Consider the following 22,314-nt stretch of genomic DNA (forward strand, 5'->3'; position numbering starts at 1 on the left):
AAGAGGTTGTTGATGTGGGAGGGGTGGGGTGGGTGGGGGGGTATATGGGGACCTCATATTTTTTTAATGTAGCATTGAAAAGAAAATAAAGAAGAAAAAAATTTCTCAAAAAAAAAAAAAACAAACCCAAAAACTAAATAGATACTTTATCCAGCCCTTACAGCCTCCCTCCTCAAGGGCCTTGGAAGCAGGTCTGCAACCCATTACTGGATCCAGGGCCCAGATTTCAGCCACTAACAGGGACAATCCTAAAGACTTAGAACAAGTTGAAGCATGAATCAAAGAACAACAGTAACACACACCTCCTACTAACAAATCCCTACAACAGAGAGAGAAATTGAGCATCTAAGTAAACTTAACCATCATAATCAGATGCCTAAACGTCAGCAAAAATTTATAAGCCATACTATGAAAATGGAAAAAATGTCCCAAGCAAAGGAATATATCAAAGCCCCAGATAAGATATAGGATTTGAGACAACAACGAGATACACAGAAATTTCCAAAATCAAATTAATGAGTTGGAAGACAACATGGCTATAAAGATAAAAGACATCAAGAAGATACTAGATGAGAACAAAGAATTTGAAAATCTGAATAAAAAAGTAACAGAGCTCATGGGAATGAAAGACATGATAGGTGAGATCAAAAGCACATTACAGGGGAAGCAGACTTGGCTCAACGGTTACAGCATCCGCCTACCACATGGGAGGTCCATGGTTTAAACTCAGGGCCTCCTTGACCTCTGTGGAGCTGGCCCACATGCAGTGCTGATGCACACAAGGAGTGCCCTGCCATGCAGGGGTATCTCCTGCGTAGGGGAGCCCCATGTACAAGTACTGCACCCCGTGAGGAGAGCCACCCAGTGCGAAAGAAAGTTCAGCCTGCCCAGGAGTGGCGCTGCACACATGGAGAGCTGACATAGCAAGATGATTCAACAAAAAGAGACACAGATTCCCGGTGCTGCTAACAAGAATAGACGCGGACACAGAAGAACACACAGCGAATGGACACAGAGAACAGACAACTGGAGTGGGAGGAAGGGAGAGAAATAAAAATAAATCTTTAAAAAAAAAAAATCACATTACAGGAGCGGATGTAGCTCAAGTGGTTGAATGCCTGCTTCCCATGTATGAGTTCCTATGTGCGATCCCCAGTACCTCCTAAAAACAAATAAATGAAAAAACCAGCTCTCATTGAGGAGTGGATATACTTCAGTGGTTGAGTGCCTGCTTCCCATGTATGAGGTCCTGGGTTGTATTCCTGGTACTTCCTAAAAAAAAACAACATACATGTCACAAAAGTTCCAGAAGGAGAAGAGAAGGGAAGGGAAGGACACCCAGTTAGACCTAGTACAGATTTCTCATCAGAAACCATGGAGTCAAGATGACAGTGGTATGATACAATTAGGATACTGAAAGAGAAAAACTGCCAACCAAGAAGTCTTTAACCAACCAACCAACTAACAGAGTAGGTAAAAAATAACCCACCTTTGCAGGAAATTAAAGGAAGCCTTACAGCCTGAAAGAAAAATACAGGAGAGAAGAGGCTGGGAAGAGAATATAGAAGAAAGAATAGCAAAAAGGATAAAAAAAAGTGTAAAAAGACAGACAAAAATAAGATATGACATAGGAAAACCAAAGAATAAAATGGTGGAAGTAAATCACATATTTACAGCAATATCATAGAACGTGAATCAAAAGATATAGACTGAAAGAATGGATAAAAAAACATAAGTCATCTATATACTGCCTGCAAGAGACTCACTGTAGACCAGGGATACAAAGTGGCTGAAAGTGAAAGGCTAGAAAAAGATACTCCAAGCAAATAGTAACCAAAAAGAGCACGGCTAGCTAAACTAATATGGGACAAAACAGACTTTAAACGCAAAAAAATTATAAGAGATACAGAAGGCCATTATATATTACTAAAAGGGACAACCCACGAGGAAGATGTAATAGCCATAAATATCTTTGCACCTAACCAAGGTGCCCCAAAGTACATGAAGCAAACTCTGGCAAAATTGAAGGGAGAAACAGACATCTCTACAATAATCATTGGAGACTTCAACACACCACTCATATGGTTAGACAGAACAACTAGACAGAAGATAACAAGGAAAGAGAGAACTTGATAAACGAGCAATACTTAACAGACACATACAGAAAGATGCACCCAAACTCAGCTGGTTATACATTCTTCTCAAGTGCTCATGGATCTTTCTCCAGGATAGACCACATGTTAGGTCACAAGGCAGGTGTCAATAAATATAAAAGGAGTGATATTATGGAAAGCACCTGCTCAGATCACAAAGGAATGAAACTGGAAATCAATCATAGATGGGAAAGAGGTAAATTCGCAAATGTGTGGAGGCTGAACAACACACACTAAATAATCATTGGATCAAAGAAGAAATTTTAAGTGAAATTAGTAAATATATTGAGATGAATGAAAACAAGAAAACAATTTATCAAAACTGATGGGAGGCGGCGGACTTGGCCCAGTGGTTAGGGCATCTGTCTACCACATGGGAGGTCCGCGGTTCAAACCCTGGGCCTCCTTGAACCATGTGGAGCTGGCCCATGCGCAGTGCTGACGCGCGCAAGGAATGCCGTGCCATGCAAGGCTGTCCCCCATGTAGGGGAGCCCCACGCGCAAGGAGTACGCCCCCTAAGGAGAGCCACCCAGCGCGAAAGAAAGTTCAGTCTGCCCAGGAATGGCACCGCACACACGGAGAGCTGACACAACAAGATGATGCAGCGAAAGAAACACAAATTCTCGTGCCGCTGACGACAATAGAAGCGGACAAAGAAAAAGATGCAGCAAATAGACACAGAGAACAGACAACTGGGGTGGAGGGGAAAGGGAGATTAATTAATTAATTAAATTAAAAAAACTGATGGGATACAACGAAGGAAGGGCTGAGAAGAAAGAAATATAAAGTCCTAACCTCCTATATTAAAAAAAGAATAGATCTCAATAAAACTGCTTAATAAATAAATATGCAAGAATAGCCAGAAATAACAGCTATATATAGCAGTGGAAACAGAGAATGAGAGGTTAAGAATTTTCTTGTGTCTTTGTTTTTCATCATTATCAAAATAATGAAAAAGGTCTAATAATGATTGAAAGTGATGAATGCACAACTGTGATTATATCAAATACCACTGATTGTACACTTTAGATGAATTGAATGCTTTAATGCATCAATAAAATTGATTTTAAAAAACTCTTTAAATAAAAAAAAGAACTAAAATCAAATACCTAACTGAACAACAGAGAAACTAGAAAAAGTATAGCAAACCATTCCCAAAGCAAGCAGAAGGAAAGAAATAATAAAAGCTGAGGAGAAAAAAATGAAATTGAGAACAAAAAAACAAAAGAGAAAATAAAAAAACCAATATCTGGTTCTTTAACCTTTAGCTAGACTAACAAAGAAAAAGAGAAAAGATGCAAATAAAATCAGAAATGAAAGAGGAGACAATTTACAAGTGTCCCCACAGAAATAAAAGAATCAGATGGGGAGTGGATGTGGCTCAAATGATTCTGTGCCTGTTTCCCACATGGGAGGTGCCAGGTTTGTTTCCTCGTGCCCACTGAATACAAAAAAAAACCAAACAAACAACAAGCAAACAAACGAAATAACCACTCAGGGGAGACAATGTGGCTCAGGGGAGACAATGTGGCCCAGGGGCTGTGTACCAGCTTCCCACATATGAGGTCCAGGATTCAATTCCTGGCAAGTCAAAAAAAAAGATCATAAGAGGAAGATATTATGAGAAACTGTATATGCCAACAAATTATACAACCTAGATGAAAGGGAAAAATTCCTAGAAATGCACAAACAACCTATAACGATGCTACAAGAAACACAAGAACTTAACAAACCAATCACATTTAAATAGATTGAATCAGTCATTAGAAATCTCCCAACAAAGAAAAGTCCAGATGGCTTCACAGGTGAATTCTACCAAGCATTTCAAGAAGAATTAAAACTAATCCTATCTAAACTCTTCCAAAAAAATGAAGAGCAGGGAAAATTATCTAACACATTTTATGAAGCCAACATCACCACCCTAATACCAATGCCAGATAAAGATACTATCTATGAGACAAGAAAATTACAGACCTCTCTCTAATGAACATAAATGTAAAAATTCTAAACAAAATGCTTGCAAATTGAGCCCAACAGCATATCAAAAGACTCATATATCACAACCATGTGGAATTTATTCCTGGTGTGCAAGGGTGGTTCAACACTAGAAAATCAATTAATGTAATACACCACATTAATAAATTGAAGGAAAAAGCCACATCTTGATCGATGCAGAAAAGGCGTTCTATAAAATCCAGCATCCTTTCTTGATAAAAACACTTCAAAAGATAGAAACAGAAGGAAAATTCCTCAATATGATAAAGAGCATATATGAAAAACCCAAACCCAACATAGAACTCAATGGGGAAAGGATGAAAGCTTTCCTTCCAAGATCAGGAAATAAGTCAAGGTATCCACTGTCACCTCTGTTATTCAATATTGTGCTAGAAGTTCTAGCTAGAGCAATTAGGTAAGAAAAAATAAAAGGCATCCAAATAGGAAAAGAGGAAGTAAAACTCTCTTTGCAGATGATATGATCCTATATTTAGAAAATTCTGAAATGTCTACAACAAAGCTATTTAAGCTAATAAATGAGTTCAGCAAAGTGGCAGGATACAAGATTAAGAAGCAAAAATCAGTAATGTTGCTGTACACTAGTACTGGACAATCTAAAGAGGAAATCAGGGGAAAAATACCATTTACAATATCAACAAAAAGACTCAAATACATAGGAATCAATGTAACCAAAGAAGTACAGGACTTATATGCAGAAAACTACAAAACAATGGTAAAAGAAATCAGTGAAGACCTAAACAAATGGAAAGACATTTTGTGTTCATGAACTGGAAGACTATATATTGTGACAATGTGAACCCTATCCAAACTGATTTACAGATTCAATACAATACCAATCAAAATTCCAACAGTCTACTTTACAGAAATAGAGAAAGCAATTACCAAATTTGTTTAGAAGGGAAAGTACACCCAAACTGCCAAAAGCATTCTAAAAAAGAAGAGCAATACGGGAATCCCCTATATATTCTCTGTAACATTTATGAAATCAAAGTATCTTTTAAGAAATAAAAAAAGTGGGGGAAAAAAAAAAGAGGAATATGGGAAGAATTTCACTACCTGACCTTGAAGTATTGGCATAAATATAGACACACTGATCAGTGGAATAGAACTGAGAGTAAAGAAATAAACCCTCACCTCTATGGGCAACTGCTTTTTGACAAACCTACCAAAGCTATGTTAACGGGACAAAAACTGTCTCTTTAAGAAATAATGCTGGTAGAACAGAATATCCATAACCAAAAGAATGAAAGAGGACCCTTGTATTAGTCAGCCAAAAGGGTGCTGATGCAAAACACCAGAAATTGGTTGGTTTTTATAAAGGGTATTTATTTGGGGTAGGAGCTTATAGATAGCAGGCCATAAAGCATAAGTGACTTCCCTCATCAAAGTCTATTTCCACGTTTTGGAGCAAGATGGCTGCCGACATCTGTGAGGGTTCAGGCTTCCTGGGTTCCTCTGGGCTCAGCTCCTTTGTTTTCTCCACAAGGTCAGCTGTAGACTATGAAGCTCTATAGACTTTGCCTCTCTCCACAAGATCAGCTGCACACTATCAGGTGAATGGCTCTGTCTCTCTCCCTGGGGTTTCTGCCATGTCTAAGGAGCCATCTCTGTTCCTCTGTGTTCTTCTCCTGGCTCAGGTCCTCTCTTCCCGGGACTTGCTCCTCTCTCCTCTGCGTGCTGACTTCCTGGGGCTCCACCTTAAGGCTTCAGCATCAAGCTCCAATATCAAAAACCCCCAACGCTGTCCTTTGCCATGCCTTTTATCTGTGAGTCCCCACCCTAATGACATGACCCAATCAAAGCCCTAATCATAACTTAATCATGCCTAGGTATAGACCAGATTACAAACATAATCCAATATCTGTTTTTGGAATTCATAACCATATCAAACTGCTATAACCCTTATCTCACTCCCAATACAAGAATCAACTCAAAATGGTTCAAAAATCAAATATAAAAGCCAGGATCATAAAACTACTAGAAGAAAATGTAGGAAAACATTTGGGACCTCCTTAAAATTAAACACTTTCGCACCTCACAGGACTCTGTCAAAAGGGTGAAAAGGCAGATGACTCAATGGGAGGAAATATTTGGAAATCACATATCCAATAAGGGTTTAATATTCATGATATAGAAAGAGATGCTACAATTCAACAATAAGACAAACAATCAGATTTTTAAAATGGGCAAAATATTTGAAAAGACATTTGTCTAAAGAAAAAATACAAAATGTGGAAAGAAAAAACATATGAAAAAATGTTCAACATCACTAGTGATTACGGAAATGCAAATCAAATAAGATCATTTCACACCTATTAGAATGGCCACTATTAAAAAGAGAACTACAAGCATTGGAGAGGAAATGGAGAGATAGGAACACATTCACTGCTGATGGGACTTTAGAATGGTACAGTCACTGTGGAGGACTGTTTAGCAGTTTACTTAAAGACGCTGAATATAGTTTTGCCACGTGATCTAGCCAATAACACTACTGGGTACATACCTCGAAGACCTCAGAGCACTGACATGAACAGATATCTGCACACTGATTTCATAGTGCAATTATGCATTATTGCCAAAAGTTGTAAACAACTCAGGTGTCCATCAACTGATGAATGGATAAACAAACTGTGCATATACACATGATGGAATACTATGCAGCTTTAAGAAGAAATGAGGTTTTGAAGCATATGAAAACAATGAACCTAGAGGACATTATGTTGAGTGAAGCAAACCAGACAGAAAGGGACAAATACTGTATGACTGCACTACTATGAACTAAATATACTCTGTAATCTCATGGAGTTAATAACTTGAACATGGGCCATCAAAAAATAGAATACATTTAGAGAATGGAAAGCTGAGGGTTAACTTGTGAAGAATTGATAAGGATGTGTGTTTATCTTTGGAAATGAGTAGAAAAGGTTAAAGCCCAACAAAATGTATGTAACTAGCAGTACTATTAGGTGGGTATGACAGTGGTTTAAAGGGAAAGTCTAAAGTCATGTATGTGACTAAAAGGAAAGCTAAAAAATGTAGCAAGGTGTGATGGTTAGGCTAATGTGTCACCTTGGCCAGGTAATTGTGCCCAGTTGTTAGGTCAAACAAGCACTGGCTAATTTCAATACAGGGACATTTATGGGTTTTAGTCATTGATGAGTTTATTGCGTAGATGGCTGATTACATCTGTATCAACCAGGGAGACTGTCATCAGTAACGAGGGATGCTTTATCCAATCAGTTGATTTAAAAGGGGAAGCAATTTCAGCATTCAGAGAGAATTTCCCAAATTGTCTTTGAATAGCCACCATCTCCTGGAAACTCATCAAGGACATTCACTGAACTTCTATTAAAACCCCTGGTTTGCAGCCCGCCTATGAAACCTTGACTTGTGCACCCCCACAGTCACATGAGAGATTTGTAAAATCTCATACTATTTACAGATACCTCCTTTTGATTCTGTTTCCCTAGAGAACCCTAACTAATACAGCTTGTACTGGGAGTGGGGTTTTGTTCACTTGACCTAGAACTCTTCTGCTTATACAAATCCAGAAGAAATTTAGTAGACCGCCCATCTATTCCACTTCTAGGTACCCCAGGATCTATTAGCCAATGCCATAACTCCATGCGACTAAGACTATTCTGAGTGCTGCTTTGAATCTGCCTTCCATTGCCATAGCCACACCCACCTGCCTTTGGTGATTAACTTCTGATACCTGACCTTTACAGGCCCCAGATCCGATCATCCCCATAAATGTTCAAGGATTCTAACTCCATTACAGCCCTCCCTACAGTAATATATGGACTACAGAGAAGAGCAACTACAGACTTCTTCAGGGAAGGAGTAAGTCTTACAAACTAATTCCTCATAGCCCTGGTTAAAGGTATGTTCTCTGGACACTCCTGGGGTGGGTGGGCAGGTCTTCAATGGTAAATCCATTCTAGCATTCCTATATCTCTTAGCCTTTGAATTCTCTTCTACGTACCCCAGGGCAAATATGGCCTCTCAACCTCAGACATGCTAGGCCATATTTTGGTCCATGTTTCAGCCAACCGCTCAAACAAACTGTTAGAGCTCTTTCTAACCCCTCATGCTAAAGCACTGAAGCCAGAATTTCTGCTTAGTGGGCCCATATCAATAAATTCAGCATGATCCATCTTTATATTCCTTCCAACATTATCCCATACCCTTAGAATCATTCCCACAAAGATTTTCCTGATTTGTATCTATAGAAGTTGGAAAACTCATGCAGTTCTTTCAGAGTATAGCATACTTCCTCATGGGTCACACTGTATTTTACCTTTGGGGACTTGTTGTGATTTTAGTCCAGTAATAGCTCTTAAAGAGAAGAGAGGTGATGTATTAGTCAAGGTTCGCTAGTGAAACAGAATCAACAGGCGATATCTGTATATAGTATAAGATTTTTGTAAGAATCTTTCAAGTGACCATGGAGGTACACAAGTCCAAGTTCCACAGGGCTGCAAAGCAGGGGCTCTGACGAAAGTCCAATGAATGTCCTTGATGAGTTTCTAGGAGACTCTGGCTGTACAGAGACAAGCTCGGAAATTCTCTCTGAATGCTTTTTAACACACTCAAATGTTTGGATAAAGTGTCTCCCACTGCTGATGACTTTCTCCCTGGTTGATGCAGATGTAATCAGTCATCTATGCAGTAAACTCATCAATGACTAAAGCCCATAAATTATTTGTCCTTGTACTACAATTAGCCCGGTGCTTGCTTGACCAAACAACTGGGCACAATTACCTGGGCAAGTTGACACAGTAGTCTAACCATCACACATGACTCTGTATAGCAAAGTAAAACCACATGTAAAATACAAATATGAGTAAAATTGCATAAATAAAACCAGTTTTCTTTGAAACAAATGTATGTTAACACTATGAGCTGTTAATGCCAGACCAAAAAAAAAACATCATGCTAAGTGAAAGAAACCAAACAGAAAGTACCATATATGATTCCATTGACATAAAATGTAAATATAAATCAATTTATAAAGATAAAATTAGATTATTATGTAGGACTGAAGGAGGACTGTTAAGGAGTGTGGAGCTTTTCTTTTTGGAGTAATGAAGTGTTCAAAGTTTTTTTGTTGTGATGAATACAAAACATTGTGATTATGTTAAAAGCCATTAATTATACACTTTGGACAGATTATATGGTATGTGACTATATCTCAATAAAGCTGCTTAATAAATAAGTAATTGTGCAAGAATAGTCAGAAATAGTAACTACGTACAGCCAGGGAGGGATACAGAGATTGAGAGGTAACGAATTTTCTTGTTCATCTGTTTTTTTATTATTAATATATTACATTAATATAATTATAAATAATGAAAATGCTCTGATAATGACTGAAATAATGAGTACACAACTATGTGATTATATCAAATACCATTGATTGTACACTTTGAATGAACTGTATGCTTTATTAATATGGAGCAAAAAAATTGATTTGTTAAAAAAGAAAAAAAGAAAATTAACAAGAAAAAAGGACACCAGAAAGAGAATCAAGACATGCTATAAAATTGAAAATACTATTTGCAACATAGCCCTGACAAAGGACTGATGTCCAAATATATAAATAAATCCAAAAATTAACAAGCAAAAGCCAGGTAACAATTAAAAATAGGTAAAAGACTTGAAAAGAATTCACAGAAAGAAATCCTCATGGGTGGCCAAATGAAAAGGTGCTCAATCTTGTTTGGAATCAGAGAACAACAAAGTAAAATTATGAGATAGCATTATCTATCCACCCGATAGACAAAAATAAAAGCCTAAGCCTAGTGTTGTCAAGGAGGATGAACAATGAAACTTTTATACTATGTTGGTGAGTATAAAAATTGGTACAAGCATTTTGGAAAGCAGTTTCACATTACCTAGTAAATATAAAGACATGCGCAACAACTCTATTCCGGATATAAACCCTAGAGAAATGTATGCACATGTGCTTTAGAAAACATGCAAAAGAATATTTAAGGACTATTGTTCATACTAGCCAAAAAGTAGAAATCACTCAAATATCCCTTGAGAGTAGAATGGATAAATAAACTTTGGTACATTTATATAATGGAACGTTATTCAACAATGTAAATAAATAAATTAGAGCAACATGGATGAATTTTGTTAAATAGTGAGCAAAAGAAACAAAATATAAAATATCAATGTGCTTTCATTTATGTAAAGTTCAAAACCAGGCAAACCAAATAATTTTTTAAGACACACTTGGTGATAAAATTATAAAGAAAAGCAAATCAGAAATTATCATAAAATCAGAATAATGTTACTATTTGTGATCAATAAGATCACATAGCAAGGACTTCTGGGGTGCCAGAATTATTCTATTCCATGACTTGGGTGGTAGATGTTTAGTACCTAACTATTCATTAAGTTGTGTATTTATAGTTTATGTACCTTTTTAATATTTGAGTTATATTTCACAACTTTAAGCATTGAAAAAACAATGTTTTGATACCCCCTAGTTCATAAATGTCAAACAAGGCTTTTCCATGAAGCAAGCTTACGGAAGACTTCAGTTTTATCTCTTGAGACAGGACAGTAATTTCAGTAATCCACTTACTCCCACTTAGTATGTCATATAATTTAACTTACCCAGTAGTGACCGCATATTTGATGTGGTTGCTTGTGGTATAGATAAATACCCCACTTTCATCCCAGGCCCCACTCTTGACACGAATGTTCTCATGAATGTTACACAGAGCCTCCAGTTTGCGGTTACAGATCACAATGGCTGTAAGAGGCAAAGGGCATGAGTGTTCTGTTGGATATGATGAGTGCAATATACTGGCAGGGATAGGGGAAGGGAGGAACTATTCTCTAAATCAGGGTGGATATAATGAAGGCTTACCATGCTTGGCCAGTAATGCTACATGGGACATATCTGCTGACCAGATAACATATTTCACCTTGGAAATCTTCACAGATGCCAGAGTCCTGGAATGGAGAAAGGATAAACACATGTGGACCTGATTCCCTTGTCACAGGCTATAACCTAACTCCTTTCCATTCCCAAATTAACTGAAACTCAACTTCTTAAAATAGTACCAAATAAACATTCCCCATTAAACTTTTTGACTCACCTATGCAATAAACTTTCTTTTCTAGATGGGAAGAAAAAACCATTTGGCCTACATTATGCACTTTCCCTCCTCCAACTGCTTTTCCCTCATTCCCATGTATTGCTATGGATTTGTGTATATCTGTTTTCGCCACTCAACTATAAGTTCCTTTAAGTGTCCCTCCTATTCTAGTCCTTAAAACACTATTAAGAGTAAGTACTCTAAAAATTGATGTCAAATAATTAAGTTCCTCATTGTAATACTATTGTATACATGCAGGATAGAGAATGATCATGGATGAAAAAAGTAGGTAGCAAAAGCCTTGGAGGTATAGCACAAGAAGAGTCCAAGCTACTTGGAGGGAAAAAAATGCTATTAAAGCTGTCTACTTTCCCCACTCCCTGCCTGTCTGCTTAGAGGCACCCTGACATGTTACCGTTTCTGCTGTACGTCAAAGAGTGTGATGGAGTCTGCATCTCGAAGCAGGAGATTGCCTGTGCCAGCATAGAAGATCTCATCACAGTTAGGCACCTGTACCTTTTTGGTAATCTCATTCTTTAGATTCTTGATCAGAAGCTGAAGTGAGTATTAGAAGGTGGAGTTAAGAGAGGAAGTGGGTATGTGCACATAAGATACTAACAGCTGATGCCATTCCTTAGAGTGAATAAATTATTTTTTCCTAAGTCAATCCCCACTCCAGGGAAGACCGTGCCAACAAAGACCCTCTCCAAGAGCCATGATATGCCTTTTTTTTTCTTTCCCCAATTTAAACATACCAAGTCCAACCAAGTTGAGTAATACAATCAATCAGAGAGAAAAACAGTACTTCTGGGGCCTACATTTTTATTAAGTATAATCTTGTACTGGAACCTGTTACATTCCAAATACCAATGAAAGTAGTAGGATAAGGAAAGGGAGGGGCAGACTTCTACTGCTCATCCACCCTGCCCATATCAAATTTGATACATTTTTGGCTCGCAGGTTATCAAGAGTGACTTTAGATTCGTTCTTAAGCCAGAGGCATAGTGGATCACTATCCTGATTAAACGATTTTTAAAGCCTTTCTTCCCAGGCAAACGGGGCTAGGGGAAAGGTAAAGGTAGATCGCAGTAGCCCTGGGGAAAGTAAGGAAAAACACAATGCTCTTTATTCTGCAATACATTAAGCCACCACCATTACACTCATCAAATGAGTTTCCCCTTTTAGTCTTAACTCACCGAGTGCATCCGATCTAGGACGGCAAACCGATTTCGAGCGACCCAAACAGCTGTCAAGCCTGAAGATCGTTTCCCTTCAGGGGCTGAGAAGAACAAAATCAAGGGGCAGGAGCATGTGGTGAGCCACTGGCAAATGAAAGTTAGGTGCCATGGAGTTGCCAGTCTTGCTGGCTGCCATCCTGGCCTCGCCAGTTCAGCTGCTTCCTAACTAATTCAGCCATAACCTGAGGCTACTGTTGAGTGACTTTTTCCCTGCCAGTCCCCTCCAAACTCCAAACCCTACCCCTGCCAAGCCTCTTTTCTGTAGGCCAAGTGGCTGCATTTCAGCCAGCGCCATGTACTGGCAGAAGGGCCGCCCATCTTGGAAGACAGCACACTCCATCAAGCTAACGAGCAGAGCCTCCCTGGCCAAGCTGCGGCACAGCAAGCAGCCTGTCAGTGGCACAGAACCTCCTATCGTTAGGCCTCTGAACAAGCTGGAGAAGAGACAGAGCCCCCTCCCTAGGGCACAGCTGCTCTGCTGCTTTTAACATGCAAATGTAGACCCCCTAGTAAAGCAGGAGGGGGCAAAGCAGGCCCAGCTAAATCTTTACCAGTGAGCTGCTGGGCAGTATTTAGCACCAAGCTGTTGCCCAGTAAGTGTTAATCAACCATTATTCTTACCCTGAAGAAAATTACAAAACGTCCTCAATTCCCAAACATTTCATTGCAGATTATAATTTTGAAATGGACATGTTACTCCTTGAGCAATTTCTAGGAGGATAAACTGAAGGATGCACCAAAATACTTTTATCTATTAGTGTCAGCAGGCAACTGGACAGAACATGCTGGCCAGCCTCATTCTGTGCTTTTCTAGTACCTGGGATGACAGAAGATTTACAAAGCTAATCATATCACAACCAACATTCTCATTTTCCTAGGTTTGGGGAACCACATTATTCAAGCTTTTGCTTTTTCTCTTCCTCCTTTCTGCTGCCCATCTTTTAACTGTATCTTTGCTACTTAGTATCTCCCTCAAAGGATGGAGATGAGAAAATAGAAGTGGCAATAAAACAAAACCAAGACATGTAATCAACTGTAAACATATTTTAGGGAAAAGGCAAGGGGATGGGTAGAAAGTGACTAAATCACAAGATTTAGTGAGAGGTGGCTTCATTTATTAATTAATAGGGGAGAATTTGATTTATAGATACCAACACATAATAGGTTTTCTCTCTCACCATGATCACTTTTAAAAGACAGTGCATCACGCCTCCTTCCCATGTATGAGGTCCCAGGTTTGATCCCTGGTACCTCCTAAAAACAAAACAAACAAATAAGAAAACCAACTCTCATTGGTGAGTGGATGTTTGCTCAGTGGTTGAGCACCTGCTTCACATGTACAAGGTCCTGGGTCCAATCCCCAGTACCTCCTTAAGGGGGGAAAAAAAAGAGCGCATCATGTCAGCAGCAATAATGACATGGTGGCACCCACAAAGCAGACACAGAAAATATACATATCCAGCTGGGGAAAAAAAGTATTCCTTGAGAATCAATTGACAGGGCCTAACATATGAAATTATGCTAGTAAGAGTGGGGATCTAAGGAATAAACCTTTGACCTGGTGGTTTCTATGAACCCACTAGAGAAAGTCTATTGAAAGAAACAAAAGCAAGAGTCAAATCTATTCAGAGAATCAGTTTTGTCAGCAAGTTTTAATAGTAAGGGCATCAACAAGGGATGGTGGTGATGGAGGAAATAGGCAGGAGACTCAGCTGGATCCTGGGATCCCAGGTGGGGTGTGGGGTTGTTAGCAGCCTCATCTTTTTGACATGCAAAAGGAAGCAAATCGGATTTGGATGTGAATGGGAGAACATAAATCCCTAGTCCCAGGATGAGACATTCCAAGATTGGAACCACATTTTTAAATAAATGAAACTACCAGGGTGGAAGTCATCTCAGCTGACAATAAACTAGGATAGCATGCTGTGCTGAAAGAGAAAATGGAGAGTTTCTAATAACGAAATTATAAAATATATATATCTAGCTGGGTAAAAAAAAGGGGGGCGGAGAACATGAATATTTTACACCATGGTTGCCTCAGATGCAACTGTCAGCAGCACCTGGCAACAGACATGAGTGATGTGGCCATGGACTGGGGATGGAAAGTGAAAAACTTGAAATAGAGTGATGATGCGGGTAGGAGAGTTGAAAGTAGAGTAAGGTAGACAAAAAGAACGCCTACCATCAGGATTCTGGGAGTCAGCATCCTTGGGGATGGTATACAGGTCATAGGTACTATTCTCTAAATTGCTGGCTCTCTGTAGAAGAAAGGGGGAAATTAAACTGTTAGCGAGAGGTACTCAAGAAAACAGCTCATTTTGACAGAGAAAATAGTTCCATTACACAGACAACAATCTGAAACTATACTTTCTCTCACCTTTCACCCAGAGGCCATTTGAATGTTTCCATATCTAAGAATTACAGGGCTCTTTGCTAAAGAATTCAGCATTCATGTAACTTTATCTATCCCCCAAAGATAGTGGTATTATTTGAAGGAAAGTAAGGATTGCTCTCCATTCCACAAATTAACAGACTAACACCTCAATGTCTCAGTGTCTTACTTGAATATACTCCTTACCTTAAAAGTCTGCTTGACAGAAAAAAAAGATATGAAGCCAGTTTAAAGAAAATCGCCAAGAAAATAAGAGACTGCTAGAGACTGAAGGATGGGGATTAGACAATATAACTAAAATGGGAAAAGAAAGGTTCTAATATTTTCTAACTTAGCAACCAGGGCACTACATTTAGAATGCTATGCCCCAAGCCGCCCCCCCCCCCCTTTTCCCCAACTTGTATAGCAAGAAATAGAGAGAGCTACTTGATAACCACAAAGGCAACTCCATCGAAAGGAACCCTCCTGTCTCCTCAAAATCACACCTGTCCTATTTTTACCCATATGGAATGATCAATTTAAGCATTTACTTTACATAGAAAAGATACAGCCCTAAATAATCTCTCAAGTCACTTTTAGAGGTCTGGGTCATTCATCTTGACACTTCATTAAGTTTAGAAGTTGTCAGCCTTATTAGAGATATATACTCACGAACCCTTAACATGTTTCTGACAACTGAAGCCTAACTGGTTTAGGCCTCTGAGTGTTAATCTTTCAAAATGATCATTAAATAGCTTCAAAATAGCCACTGGAAATTCCCCAAGGGCATGAGAAAGATATGGCATGGAAAATGGGGAGATCCTGGGACCCAAAGGGTTACTTACTGTACACAGTAGAACTGCATTTTCTGCTGGATTGTATGACATATTGAACACTGGAAACTTGGAACCACTGGTGATATATATATTAGAAAAAGAAGAAAACAGGAAAGAGGCATAAGGATAGAAGAAAAGAATTACCCCTACACTCTTAATTATGAAATCTTTACACATGTACTCATTACTTTTTTTTTGGAGGGACCGGGGATTAAACCCAGGACCTCATACATGGGAAATAGGCACTCAACCACCAAGCCACACCTGCTCTCCTACTCATTACTTTTTTATAAAAAGTAAGATTGCAACTATACTTTTCCTTTCTTCAAGGCTTGGGGATTTTATTTCAGCTCTGAGCAAATAATAGTTTTTAAAAAGCAAATCCTAGTACAACTCAAATTATTCAACAGAAGGTAGGGTTAGGACTCACTGTAGTAAGTGGTATTAGTTCTGCTTGGGTACAAATTCCTGCACATAATTGCAGTGGACACCACAGAATGTGATCTGTCTCTGGCTAGTTTCTCCTGTCCCTTGGAGTGCTCACATAAACCCATCTTTTTTTTTATTTTAGTGATGCTGCAGGGTGGATATCAAACCCACATGCCAAAGTTTGCCACCATGAATGTTTTAGCATGATGATGCAGCTGGCTTTCCAAGAGGACAGCTCCTTTTGCCAGGCATCCCAGAGGCTATCATTCCTTCAGAGTTGAGAGTTTCCAGAGGGAAGCAGACTTGGCCCAGTGGTTAGGACGTCCGTCTACCACATGGGAGGTCCACGGGTCAAACCCCGGGCCTCCTTGACCCGTGTGGAGCTGGCCCATGTGCAGTGCTGATATGCGCAAGGAGTGCCCTGCCACGCAGGGGTGTCCCCCGTGTAGGGGAGCCCCACGCACGAGGAGTGCGCCCCATAAGGAGAACTGCCCAGTGCAAAAGAAAGTGTAGCCTGCCCAAGAATGGTGCCGCACACATGGAGAGCTGACACAACAAGATGACGCAACAAAAAGAAACAGATTCCCGTGCCACTGACAACAACAGAAGCGGACAAAGAACACACAGCAAATAGACACAGAGAACAGACAACCGGGGTGGGGGGGGGAGGGGAGAGAAATAAATAAATAAATCTTTTTTTTAAAAAAAAGTGTTTTCAGAGACATATATTCTAGTTTAGAGTTGTATACATTTTGCTGGAAAGCAAAAGAAGAGTTGCAGAAATGAAATGCCAAATAAAGGCAAAAAGATCTGTTACTAAGTTGGGATATTCTCTACCAGGAAACTTTCCCTGATTTGCAGGAGAACTGGCAGATGGTGGCAGTATGATTTCCTTTCCACTAGGTCATTAGCATTCTCAGCTGGAGGATTCCCATTCTACTCATGGCCACCTCCTTGCCCATGATGATCCTAAGCAGCCTCATCCATAGTAATCCCGTTTGTGACAGGAGATAAGATACATAATAGTGTTAAAAGAACAGAATCTTGTTCATGGGTATTGTATCATGGTGATTTATGGGTATTGGATGGGAGGGACTCAAACAGATATTTGCACACCAATGTTCACAGCACCATTGCAATAGCCAAAAGATGGAAGCAACTCAAGTATCCATCAACAGATGAATGGATAAACAAAGTGTGATATACACATACAGTGGAATATTATTCAGCAGTGGAAAGGAATGAAGTTCTAATATATCCAACAACATGGATGAACCTTTAAGCCATGTTGAGTGAAATAAGCCAGACACAAAAGGACAAATATTGTATAACCTCACTTGTAAGAAATAGTTCAGTAAGCAAATTCATACAGTCAGAAACTAGAATATAGGCTACTAGGAGCTGGGGTGGAAATAAGGAATGGGGAGTTAATGCTTAATTGGTACAGAATTTATATTGAAGGTGATGGGAAAGTTTCAGTACTGGGTGGTGATAATGGTAACACCACACTGTGAATATATTTAACACCTCTGAATTATATATTTGAATGTGGTTAAAAGGGGGAAATTTTCCATTATGTGTGCATACATATATATAGATAGATAAATAGAGATATATATATAATAAAAGTAAAAAAACCCATAAGATTATATACAAACACTGAACTTTAAACTGTGGATAATAGTTAACAGTACAATTAGAATAATATTCTTTCATCAACTGTAACCAAAATACCACACTAATGCAAAGTGTTAACAATGAGGGAGTAGGGAAATACAAAGAGTCATTTTCTGCAAACCTACAACTTCTTTCTTAAAAACAATTTTTTTAATTAAAAAAAAAACACACACACCTAAGAAAAGCTTGTTTCCAGGTTCTGCTTTTAAAAATAGAGTAAAAGATCACTTTATTTACAGGGATTAGATTTTTAAAACCCCAAAATTTTGTTCAAAATCCATTAAACAATAACAATCTCAGCTCTCAGAAATTCAGTAAAAGGATTTATTCCTTAATTCTGCCACTTCAGTCATCTTTTAAAAATTTACTTATTTGAAAATAATTGTTTTCTTCACATTTCTGGTATGGGTTTTAAAATCTAAAACTACACTTTCTGCTGATAAAGAACACGCATTTTTATCTTGTGAAGAAGTAACTCCTCAAATCACAAATTAACTAAAGTTAAAATAAAATTAAAATTGCAAAATGGATGAGAGGGTTTGGAGAGAAAAAATAAATCCAATTTACCTCCGTAACTGCATAACAGCTACATCTTTGGAGCTGTTGAAATCCAACTGACGTAAGAACCGGTCCTTGACATAATGCAACATGTTGCCATGAACAGCATAGGCTGGTCGTTCTCGTTCCAGTTTAAACACAATCATGCCACCATCATGGCCTGGAGCACAGGGAGAAGACAGGCAGGAAAAAGGGCTGTTAACTAGAGATATCTCAGTTAGACACTCCCTCCTCTGTGTTCCCCTAATGTTTTCTACAACCTTCTATTATAGCACTTATTTATTAGGTCTATCACCTCCACAATACTGTGAACTCCCAGGAAGCAGAAATTATAAAACTTTACATTCTACTCCCAGCCCCAAGCACATAACAAGAACATAAAAATATTTGCTGAATTAAAGGATGTTAACGTAAGAAGCATTTTTGGTTCTGCTTTTAAAAAATCTTTGGCTTTTTCCCTTCTAGCACCAGTTATCCTTTAGAGAAACCTTCCACCCTTATCATCCTACAGTCTACTTTCTACACATAAGCTAGAGCATGTCACTCCCCTGCTCAAAACTTTCCAATAAGCAGCTGTGGCTCAAGCAACTGAGCTTCTGTCTACCATACGGAGGACCCAGGTTTGAACCCTGGGACCTCCTGGTAAAAAAAGGAAAAAGGTATCCAAGATCTGCATGGAGAGGGGTACAGGCCCCTGCGTGGGGCACAGACAGGTGAGCCAAAAAGACGATGACACAACCAGATAGAAACAAACGAACAAACACCTTCCAATACCTTTCCATTCACTCAGAATAAAATCTTAAATTTTAACCATTGCCTACAAAGCAATGCAAAATTTGGCCATGGTCTCATTTATTATTTATCCCCTTACCATGCTCTAACTGGCCTCTTTTATGATCCTCGGACATGCTATACACCACCTTTCACATTAGACTTTGCATTTGTTGTTCCCACTGGCTCATTCCCCTTTACTTTCCTGACCTGAGAATAGTTTTGTCCCCAAACACAATCTTATTTTCCTTACTTTGCTTATTTTCTTCAAAGTTTCACCATATGTCATTTTACATATTTACTGTTTCATCCTTTATCTCTCTATGCTAGATATAAAGGCAGGGATTTTGTTGTATGTACTGCTGTAACAGCAGCACCCAGTGGCATTCAATACATATTTACAGGGAAGCAGCTGTGGCTCAACTGATAAGAGTGTCTGCCTACCATATGGAGGGTCCAGGGTTCGATACCCAGGGCCTCCTAACCCGTGCGGTAAGCTGGCCCACATGCAAGGACTGCCGGGCCATGCAGGGATGTCCCCTGGGTAGCGGTACCCAACGTGCACGGAGTGCGCCCCGCAAGGAGAACTGTCCTGAGCAAATAAAGCACAGCCCACCCAGGAGTGGCACCGCACACATGGAGAGCTGACACAGCAAGATGATGCAACAAAAAAAGCGACGCAGTTTCCCAGGACCGCATAACAATAATGCAAGAGGACACAGAACATCACACAGCGAATGGACACAGAGAGCAGACAACAGGCGAAAGAGGAGAGAAATAAATAAAATAAATCTTAAAAACAAAACATATCTTCTAAATGAATGAATAAATCAGCTTCTAGCTCCCTCTAATCAAAGAACTCTTAAGTATCCAGTATTAGACTCCCACGTTTCTAAGACGTAATCGAAGAGAAGGATTTATTGTTAAATGGCTTGATGGAGAAAGAATACTAAAAATACTACTCCAAAAAGATAAGGGGAGGGGGAAAGGAGAAAAGTTTTAACTAAATGACACTGAGAATTCTACTTCTCCTTGCCGTCATACTATGAATTTATTGGAGACTGAGCTAATGGAGAATCACTCTGTCTTGTAAACTCTGAACTAAAGCAAGGAAAAAAAGCAGAAATGGTTTTTACCTGCGGCAAAGAGATTGAGATTGGGGTGGGCAGCCAGAACCCAGAAACGATCATGATCCCTTCGGAAGGTCTGAACCCCAGTCCTTAGAAAGAAAAAGGAAAGTAAACACAGAAAAAAAAAAAAGATTAATTTTCTAAGAATCTTCAACTTGTCACATATAGGAATATTGAGGGTTAAGACAACAAGCTGATTAACATATTAAAACAGGGACAGTAAACTGCATAACCTAAGTAAAGGTAGTCATGATAAATTCTACCGAAGAACAGAAAGAGGAGACTTCAAACTGGTCCTATTATTTTGATATTACAACTTCCCCCTATTTATCATAACTTTCTACTATATTGCTTTCCTTTCATATTCTTGCTTCTCTAGCTTCAGAATTAGTGGGAAGGAAGATAAAGAATAAGCTTAAATTTAGTGTACAGAAGGATACACGGACACTTATGGAGATTTCTACTAGACTGAAAATTGTAAACTCTAAAATTCATAAATATCTACTAATGCTAGACCTGACTAATTCTAGGTCTAATTTTCATAATAAATAATTTGATTTTTCTACATGATAAAGATGTGACAGATAAATACAAATATCCTAATCTCATTTTTTAATGTCAGAGTGAGAGAGAGAAAGGGGCTTTCCTCTGGGTTTGGTCACACAACATCATTAACCACCCCCTTACCGCTTAGACATATCCCAAACTCGTATACTCTTGTCCTCAGAATTGCTGAGAATCAATTCTTGGCGTGGGTGGAAGACAGCACAAGATACGTTGTTGTAATGGCCTCGGCAGGTATCAACTTCCCATGCCTTTGATTCTGAAAGACAAAAAAGAATCCAGTCATCAAGTTCTCTACTATAACTTTGGGATTTGGCAATATGGCACCCTTTTAACCAAACCCCAAGTACTACAAAATGCTATATTAGTAACTGCTTTTTTTTCCCCTCCCCTTCCCCGTGCCGCTCCACTCACCATTCATGCGCCAGATCTTTACTTGGCGGTCATCTGCGCCAGATACGATAAGGGGCATTGTGGGGTGGAAGGCAGCCCAGTTTACTCCACGATCATGACCCTGTAGAAAAACACAAGTGGTTCTTCTAAAATGACTTGGTAACTGCTAACTCAAAGCAAATCAATGAACCATGCTGGTGATTAGAAAAGGTGTCTTCATATGAAAAAATTCAAGGAATTATGCTGGTCTTTTTGAAGAGTTTGCTCTTAAGGTTTATGAAGTCACTCAATATTATCCCCAAATTCTCATGTGAATTCCTAAATCTTTCTGCAAATTAAGCTTCATATCATTTAAGATATATTAACTTGCTTTGTTACTTATCTACTTATATCTTATTTCATCAACCAATTATTAACATCTAAAGAATAAAGACTTTTTACCATATAAAGCAGCAATTCTCAAAGTATGGTCTGGAAATTTCTAGAAGGTCTCCAAGACCCTTTTAGGGGGTCTGTAAGATCAAAACTATTTTTATAATAATACTAAGATTTTCTTTACCTTTTCATTCTAATTCTCTCCTGAGTATACAGTGGAGTTTTCCAAAGGCTACTTGACCTGTGATGATATCATTGCTCTGACAGTTCATGGAGTGTGTGCTTGGATAGTTCATGTCCTAAAAAGTTCGTGGTTTTAATTTCTAATATGGTAAAAAAACTGACAGGAGTAACTCACATAAACAAACCAACAAACTCACTCTTTGGGGCCCTGAATACATTTTAAGGGTATGAATAGGTAATGAGACGAAAAAGTTTAAGAACCTACTATATCCTTATTCTTATTTATATAGTTGTACACTGTACTGTGACAGAATCATAGATGAGGCAGTTTAAAATCAGCAGTATTTTTGAGATATATTACAGTGTGGTAAAAAGCCCCTAGGGTTTCAGACAGATCCAAGTTTGAATCCCAGTTCTTCTACTTAGATATATGTGGACTTTGGAAAACAGTGTAATTTCTCTAAATCTCATTTTTTTCATCTGTAAAATAGGATTAATAAT

At 38.7% G+C, this 22,314-nt stretch overlaps 1 protein-coding gene across 2 annotated transcripts in view; it reads right to left on the reverse strand.

Annotated features, from left to right (window-relative positions):
* The window catches only part of COPA (COPI coat complex subunit alpha), a 52,134-nt gene that overhangs the window by 14,389 nt on the left and 15,431 nt on the right, over positions 1-22,314 (reverse strand). For both annotated transcript variants that reach the window (XM_004448413.5, XM_071207523.1), the window contains 10 exons: positions 21,277-21,376; positions 20,986-21,121; positions 20,305-20,387; positions 18,407-18,557; positions 15,743-15,809; positions 14,709-14,784; positions 12,485-12,567; positions 11,704-11,843; positions 11,057-11,142; positions 10,801-10,939 (listed from right to left, as the gene is read on the reverse strand). In XM_004448413.5, the coding sequence (XP_004448470.1) occupies positions 10,801-10,939; positions 11,057-11,142; positions 11,704-11,843; positions 12,485-12,567; positions 14,709-14,784; positions 15,743-15,809; positions 18,407-18,557; positions 20,305-20,387; positions 20,986-21,121; positions 21,277-21,376 (1,061 nt within the window). The remainder of the gene's footprint in view (positions 1-10,800; positions 10,940-11,056; positions 11,143-11,703; positions 11,844-12,484; positions 12,568-14,708; positions 14,785-15,742; positions 15,810-18,406; positions 18,558-20,304; positions 20,388-20,985; positions 21,122-21,276; positions 21,377-22,314) is intronic.

The sequence above is a fragment of the Dasypus novemcinctus genome, chromosome 13 (assembly GCF_030445035.2).
Source record: "Dasypus novemcinctus isolate mDasNov1 chromosome 13, mDasNov1.1.hap2, whole genome shotgun sequence".
Taxonomy (NCBI): Eukaryota; Metazoa; Chordata; class Mammalia; order Cingulata; family Dasypodidae; genus Dasypus; species Dasypus novemcinctus.